The sequence below is a fragment of the Glossina fuscipes genome, unplaced genomic scaffold (genome assembly GCF_014805625.2).
Source record: "Glossina fuscipes isolate IAEA_lab_2018 unplaced genomic scaffold, Yale_Gfus_2 0, whole genome shotgun sequence".
NCBI classification, from domain to species: Eukaryota; Metazoa; Arthropoda; class Insecta; order Diptera; family Glossinidae; genus Glossina; species Glossina fuscipes.
The window spans coordinates 13,803,538-13,811,623 of record NW_023998414.1 but is presented as its reverse complement, the minus strand read 5'-3'; the positions used below and the strand labels follow the sequence as shown (position 1 = coordinate 13,811,623).

Sequence of the window (8,086 nt, the reverse complement as noted above, 5' to 3'; positions counted from 1 at the left end):
GTAAGGTTCTTTCTTTTTTTTTTCCCACTCTTATTTTCCTTTTACTTCTCCTTTTATTTTTTGTTTGCTTTTTTGCGATTTATATTATTTATTGCATTAAGTGAGTATATATATATATATATATACGTGTATTTGCGTGTGTGCACGTAAGTATTTATGTACGTATGTATGTATGAATGTATATATTTATATGTATATGTATGTATGTATATATGTGTGTATGTGTGTGTGTGTGTATGTGTATATGTGTGTGTGTGTGTGTGTGTGTGTATTGTTTATGTGCACCTTTTTTTTTTCTTTTTAAACTGTCTATTGATAATTTGAATAATTGCCATAAATTATATCGATAGCATGTGTTGGCATTCACTGGCAAACATCCTGCCGCACACGAAGACAAATAATGGTTACTTAAGATCCAATAAATTGCAAAGTGTATTAAACAGCTGAGATGGTTTTATTTTAGCTTTCTTGTTTATTGTCTATCCATTACGTTTTACTTTCGTAGAAATATACGTCGCCGTCTGTTATGCAGTAACAAATGCGGTAAAATTTACAATCGCTTACAATCGGCCACTTTTTCATCTTCGACCGACCGAAATATTATATGATATCCTTGCAAAAGTCACACATAATTGAGCACGAGATGACTGAGGCTCCGTAATTTAAACGTTTAGTTGAAAGTCTTTTGTTTTACATGCTTTCCAAAGACATTCGAAGTCCTTTTGAAGTCTATTTTGAGTTTACACGCATACACGAATATCTACAAATAAGCTGCAGGCTGGGTAATTATATACTGACTGCCAAAAAAAAAAAAATAAAATATAAAAACAAAAAAAAAAAAAAAAAAAAAATTATGCACTGCTCTCGTCTATAAACTGAATGTTTTTTCTTTTTATTCAAATTTCAACTTAAGATATTTTGAGTTGCGTTTTCTTCTAATCCTTTTTTTTTCAGGATAAATTCTGCTGTTTTTTTTTTTTTTTTGCTTTTAAAATGTATGCTAAGCAATTATAGCGGTTATAATTCCATGTGCGTAATGAAACGTTAAAAAGTTGAAAAGTTATCGAAAGACCTGATTTTTTTTTTCTTTTTTTAATTAATCTTTTCTTTCGTATTGCGTTTGTTTCTCGGTAGTTCAATTCAACGCCTCTTGCTTAACTGAGTGAGTGAGTGAATTTATTATGGAAAGAAATCTTTTGAATTGAAATGAAAAGATATTTGTGCAAAAAGGATTACGTTTCCTTTCAAATACTTTTGTAGTTAATTTTCACTCTTTTTTCTTCTCGCACTCTCTTCCTTTCCTTATCCCTCCACCTTTTTAAGCTAATAAATTGATTTTATATATCTTTTTTTTTTTAATTTTATTTTTTTTATTTTTTTTTTGTATAGTTGTTGCTGTTAGTGTGCCTTGCAAGAGCTGATACTTTTCTAGGCTTTTTTTTTTTTTATAAATTTTTTCCCCTGTTACAGAGAAGTTTTTCTTTTTTTTTTTTTGTTTTTTTGTTTAAAATTCAAGGTTACTTTTCTTCACACAAATACACGCACACATCAATTCAGTTACTCATGTATGAAATTTTCTTTTACCTCTTCTGTAAACTTTGAACTCGAAATTTAAACCGTCGTTACCCGTTTGTTTATTAATATGAAAGAATTTAAGAAAGAGAACCCAAAAAAAAAAAAAAAAAAAAAAAAAAAAAGAAGAAATTTGTTAATTTTCTTTTAAATTTGATTTTATTATACAATCGGTATTCATTATTAAACCGATTATGTTTAATTATTATTGGGAAATAGAATGCTCTACTATTTTAGTTCTTCTTACTAGGTATTTTGCTTATTTCTTTTCTGTTTGTGTTTTTTGTTTTCTTTTTTTTTTTTTTTTTTTTTTTTTTTTTTTTATTATTTACTAAAATAAAAAAATTAAAAGAAAGTATTTCAAAATGAATTTTCACTTGCAACTGATATAAACCTGTCAGGTCTTTTTAGGTTTTAATCAGCTCTTCAGCTCAAACATTCCCACAGAATTACTTGCACACCCATTCAGTTTTGTTATTCATATTTATTCCCTGTATATGTGTAAAATCTCTTTTTTGCTCTCTTTTTGCTCTCAATGCATCACATAAATAAAAAAAAAAAAAAAATGAAAGCAAAGTTTAAAACGAACATTTTTATGATTACTTTACATTTCGAAACGTGACATGCTATGAAAGTGTAAATATCTTATTCATTAACGGGAACATAATCATGACATAGTTAAGAAGAAAATTGTTAGATGCTTGTGTTATCGTATTGGGCAGAAAGACATCAAAGCTTCTTTATATTAATAATCATTCAGTCAATCGCCTTTAAAGTTAGAGTTTATATATGTTAATTAAAGTTTTTTGCTCTCCGCGAGATTTTTGTTCATTCAATTATAAGCTATGCAAATAGCTTAGATAGAGATAGGAAATTTGAAAGCTTGCAGTTGTATACGTAGTTGATAAGAACCTTGAAACGAAATTGATTCGTCTCGACGCCTTAGTTTAGTAGAGAAAATGCTACAAATTAATTAAGATTTAATGAAAATCGGTCGATCCCAGGTAACTTACACATTGTAACCCGAACAAATATACTACAATTTTTATGTATAGACTAAAGATCTAGCGAATCTAGACTCTAGATCTAGTGGGCTGAGTTTTCGTAATTTTCATTATACATTTATTTACTATGCCGTCTGGGTGTGTTTGGTACCCATTGCTAGAACACAACGTACATAAAGCATGGCATGTGTCTGAAAGATTACCATCCAACGAGATAGTGTTATCCAATTCTAATCTAGAGTTTCTTATCTTCAACTTGGAATTAAAGTTTTAAACGCCATTATTATCTGGCAGACACCCTGATATTAATGACATGAATATGACTAAAAGGATTTCATTATTCCTGGATGGCAATGGAAAGTTGCAATGAAGCTTATCATTTTAGTCACGGTTATGGACTAACAATTGTAAATGCAAGAAGCAAACAGAAGGTTTCCGATATATATGATTATTTTTATATGTTACAAGTACTTAGGCTATTTAACATATTCTACGTAGTAGGTAGGTAAAGTGCACCTACATACCTAAGCATCTTATACATTGTCCCGAGTATTTAAGTACCGCATCGTTGAACTGCAACGCAACATGTTGCGTGTTGTGTTGATGTTTGATACGCGTGCTTTTTCGATTATTGCTTGCTAACATTTTTCTCTGCATTACTTTCCTTTTATAAGAAGCAAAAGCATTCGCATTTATTTATTTTACTTCTATTCTTTTTTCTATATATATATATATATTTTTTTTTTTTTTTTTGTAAAAATTAATAATAAGCGTGGCGTATGAGTTATGGGTTAAAATAAATTCCACAAACTCATTTATGTTTCAATATGATTTCATGTTTGTATGCACTGTCTATTGAGAGAGAAGAATGTTTTTTTTTTCCCCCTTTTGAAAATAATATTGTTAGGAACACTTTGTTGATATCGAGAAATTGTATATTTTGGTTTAAAGTTATTTATGTCATGATAATCCTTTATTTGCCTGGCGTTTATCACTTTCCCGGCTTAATGGTATTGTTGTGTTTAAAAATAAAACAATCTTTTCTTTGCAATTCCAAGCTTTATTAATTAGTTTCTTGATATATAAAGCAAGACTATGAATATGAATGATAGCGATTTTTTTTGTTTTTTTTTTTTTGATGACAAGTTATTTTCGTAAGACTGCGGAAGTACAGTGATGAACAGGAAAGATTTTAAATAGAAGAAGGAAACAAAGAAGGAGTAATGATTAAAAAGAATATTAGCGACGACGAGTTTTATTCTTATGACCAGAACATCAAGTAGTGCCGATTATTCTGTCATGCTATGCACACATTGTACACTTACAGACTACATTTGTGTAAACTATTACAGATACTCACTCAGATATATAAGTAAAGAACACGTGAAGGAGAAAATCCTACGTTTATTACACCCTATACCCTATGGCTGTACTAAGTTTATGGAAATGTACACAACAACCAAAATAACTTGACAAAGACCGACCTTCTATTGTATCGAACCAACCCGAATCACATTCTGAATTGATCTAAGTTTGTCCTTGCGTCCGCACATCCTGCTTTTTTGTGTTGAACCTAAACGTGGTAACTTTTGAGAGCCACTCCACATATAACGCCTTATTTCGAAAAGTTGGTGTATGTATGGTGAACCGTGACCCGCTATAGCCGTTTTCTTCATTTAATTCATTTCTTACAAAAGAATGATATCAATACTAATTACTATCAAACGGTGACTGCATGCTGGAAGCTGTTTGCACAAGTTCAGATCTCTGGATACTCTCTAGATACTGATGATGTACTTGCGCCAACTATCTCTTTCTGCATAAATATAGCTTCTGCAAATCTTCCCTTACAATTGTAACCATTTCATCAACACTTATAGCTCAATTAACACGAAAAAGATTGTACTCATGGACTGTTTTCATATAATTAGATAGAGTATAGACAGCAGAATATTGCGTAAACAAATTGTCAAGATTTTATTGCTAAAAAAGATTTTGTACATAGTTTAGTTAATAAAAAATTTTTCACTAACATTTCGTTTAAAAGGTCGCCAAGGGAAAACAATGACCAACTATAGTCCGTAAAAACAGATGCTCTCTCTCTCTCTCTCTCTCTCTCTCTCTCTCTCTCTCTCTATCCCTCGCTCCTTATCAATTGATTAATTCTTTTCTCATGGTTTCATCCAAAGGTGGAATAGCTTCACGGGGTATTAAAAATGTCGATAAATTAAACAAATCCAAGAAGACTTTGTAACGATCACTGAAAAACCAAAATGTGAAGCGTGATGATTATATTAAAAATTTGAAGAACAAACCTTAATGTTGAACGTAAATATTGATAACCGGAAGAGCCGCCAGTACCCAATTGTTGTGAGCCGATCATACGCTGAACCATAATGACATGATTATCTAAACGAGAATTTCAAAAAAGTTTTTAATCTAACAAAAAATTTATATTGAAAATGATAATGAAATGTGCTTACAACGCCACTTGGTTATAAGCGAATCAATGTCCATTAATAAAGTTAACACTTGATGAGGTTGACTGAAACGCGGCTCGTCACGATAGAAAGTAATCATGATGGCTCCCTAAATGAATCCAGTTATTTATTTATTTATTTATGTTTCGTTTTTTTTTTTTCTTTTTTTAAACTAACCTGCAAAGCTTTGTGACTAAAACGTCTATCGCCACGCGATACTAAGGCTTCGTGAATAGCTATATCAAATATACTGCGATAGACTTCACGACGTTTCTCAATATCCATTAAGCGATAATTTTTAGCCGATTCAACTTTCTCTTTCTGCGATTAACAGATTTCAGGGAATTTATCATATTTTACATAAAGTTTACCCACCATTGCGCTATTCTCTTGTTCTTTTAGAAAACGATCGACGCTGTCTTGAAATTTATGCCAAAAATTGAAACCATTTTCTTCTAAGCCCGGAGTACGTTCTAGCCATTTTTCAATTAACTCTAATAATGATGGCTCGTTTTCCGATTTAATGATGGCTTCTATAGCACAGCGATCAAAGCCAAATGCCTCCGAATATTTTTGATTATATTTGACCCGATGTTCTGCTTTTACACCCAATTTATTCTCAATTAAACGAAATTGCAAACTCTGGAAACCGGAAGCGGGCGCTAAATAATTGCGAAAATCCATAAAGTCTAACGGGGTCATTGTTTCTAAAATTGGGACTTGATCAACCAATAACTGCAAGATTATTAGAATTTGTTGAGACGCCTTTTATTTTTTTTTTTGTTTTTGTTTTTTTTTCCCCCTTACGGATAAAAGCGAAAAAAAATGTGAAATTTTTTACCTTCAAAATCAGTACAATACGATTTAAACGTTTCAATATTTCTAAAGTTTTCGTTTCCTCGATTCGTTCTTCGTTCAACATTTCTCGTATCGAATCCAATTCAAAAATGATTTGTTTAAACCATAACTCATAAGCTGAAATCAAAAACCAAAAAAAGAAGAAATAAATAAATAAATCAATTAATTAATTAAATATTAGAAAAAGTATTCCTCTCGTTTAAAAATATATATATAGTTTAAATATCGGATGATTGAATTTTTCTCGCTTACGAAATTCACATAATTGATAAAATAATTCGACATAAAAAAAAAGTTTCTGATAGTGTTCGGCAATTTTACGGAATTTTATTATTAGTTATTTAAACCACTTCCGGGACAGGGTAAATTGAATGTGTATCGACGTAAATAACACCCAGAAGGACTTAAGATAGACCGACCTCTTGTTATGCAATTATTTTTTGAATCGATCTAAGCTTTTCTATCCATTTGTTCGTCTGATGTCGGTCCATGTATTTTTGTGATCAACCTACCGATCGCCATTGTTTAGAAATTTATTTGCCAAAGTCGGTATGTGAAGAAAATTGCAATTTTCAATAAAACTCGCTAAGCAATAGATCTTCGACATTCTTAATTTGAAAATGAATTTTTATATGGTAACAGGTAAAAACATTATAGACGGGCAAGGCCCGTTATTGAATACCTTACACCAATACCCTACACCAATTCCCTTGATAAAGTTATTGGCTCGTTTTGAGATGTAAATTACACTGATTTCAACAAGATTTTCATTAAGGTCAGTCATTCTTCTAAAATAAATTGAAGAACACTGACTTTAATAACCATTTGGTAAAATGGATACACTGCTATCTAATCCAAGGCGCTAAACGGGTACAATTTAATAACGCATGGCGTAAGGACAGCATAATACACTAAAGGAATTCCTGAAGATAGTTATCTTGATTTTGTTTTATTTGTCTGGTTTAAAAATGATCTACTGATGACATTGAACTTATCTACTGTCCAATTGATGATTAATCCCATGCGTATCTTTAGGATGAACTTTGAAAATTTTTATAAATGATGCTCGTCAGTATTAAAAAACACAAGTGCATGCCTTTTTAATCAATGTGTTTAATACTTTTTTATAAAATAAATATTGAGAAATAAAAAAAACCTGATTCACTTAATGATCTCAGTATCCTCTTTAATTGAAAGCTCTTCTTCAATGTAAATATGAGTACTATCGTAAGTAAGACAAAGAAGGTTTTTTTTACGTTTTATTAAGTGCTCGAAGTCGAAAGAACTTTTTGAACTTTACACTACTAGATTGTTCTTGTGCATAGTTTTGTAAGGCCTATTCATGACTATGGCTCTATTATCTGAGATTCGCAATATACTATTATATTACTATAAGCAAATTCAATCTGTGTATCCTAATGTTCGCCTTCTACGCCATACCATACTGCATATCATACACCATAGTTACCGCTAATAAAGTTACGCACTCTAAAAAGCGGACGAATAACGCTAAATGCATATGTCGGTCATAAATTTCTAAATGGCTTTTTTTAGACTTAAGCATAAATGTTCCACAACGATTGCCAAAACAATTTCCAAAAGACTAGTTCATCACCAATCCTACCCGGACACTTTAGAGGCAATTTAACGACATCAAAATTATTTGATACTTGATTGACTTTGGCGTGACCGTTTCTGCTACAAGATCCAAAATAATTAAACACTTGAATACTTTGTGTCTTCTTATACTCTATTTTTTTGATGATCAGCTAAACCATGTAGATGATAACGAGAGCCTATTTTGGCTGTTCGCGCTTCATACGTCATGCAGAGAAGGTCCATGTTTTGGTTGGATAGTTGGCAGAAAATATATAGGACGGTGGTACCAATCGAAAAAGAAAAAAAATTAGTAACCTAGAAAGCTGACTAGAAGACCAAAATACTTTTCTTAATGCATATCCTTCTCTCACACATTGTGATAAAGAAAATTGCACCAAAGTGTTTCGACTGCTTAATGCTTGTTATTGCTTTTATATACACTTGGTTTTAAGCAGATTTCATTTGAGAATTGTTTTGAGGAAAAGTACAAATACATTAAAGGATATTAAAAAGTTTAAAAAATATCTTTGTATTCATATTTGATATATAAAGAATTATCAAATGAGATATGGT

The 8,086-nt window shown here is 31.0% G+C and overlaps 1 protein-coding gene and 1 long non-coding RNA gene across 2 annotated transcripts in view; both read right to left on the bottom strand.

Annotated features, from left to right (window-relative positions):
- Positions 1 to 288: 288 nt before the first annotated feature.
- Positions 289 to 1,811, bottom strand: LOC119633324. Its single transcript, XR_005246867.1, has 2 exons — positions 1,585 to 1,811; positions 289 to 771 (listed from the first exon to the last, which is right to left on the bottom strand). It is a non-coding gene; the product is annotated as an uncharacterized LOC119633324 (long non-coding RNA).
- A 1,775-nt stretch (positions 1,812 to 3,586) lies between these two features.
- The window catches only part of LOC119640244 (tryptophan 2,3-dioxygenase), an 8,396-nt gene continuing 3,896 nt past the window's right edge, over positions 3,587 to 8,086 (bottom strand). The window contains exons 3-8 of the mRNA XM_038038141.1: positions 5,898 to 6,031; positions 5,432 to 5,791; positions 5,234 to 5,377; positions 5,060 to 5,165; positions 4,892 to 4,985; positions 3,587 to 4,836 (exon numbers count right to left, since the gene is read on the bottom strand). Coding sequence (XP_037894069.1) covers positions 4,728 to 4,836; positions 4,892 to 4,985; positions 5,060 to 5,165; positions 5,234 to 5,377; positions 5,432 to 5,791; positions 5,898 to 6,031 — 947 coding nt within the window. The 3' untranslated portion in view covers positions 3,587 to 4,727. The remainder of the gene's footprint in view (positions 4,837 to 4,891; positions 4,986 to 5,059; positions 5,166 to 5,233; positions 5,378 to 5,431; positions 5,792 to 5,897; positions 6,032 to 8,086) is intronic.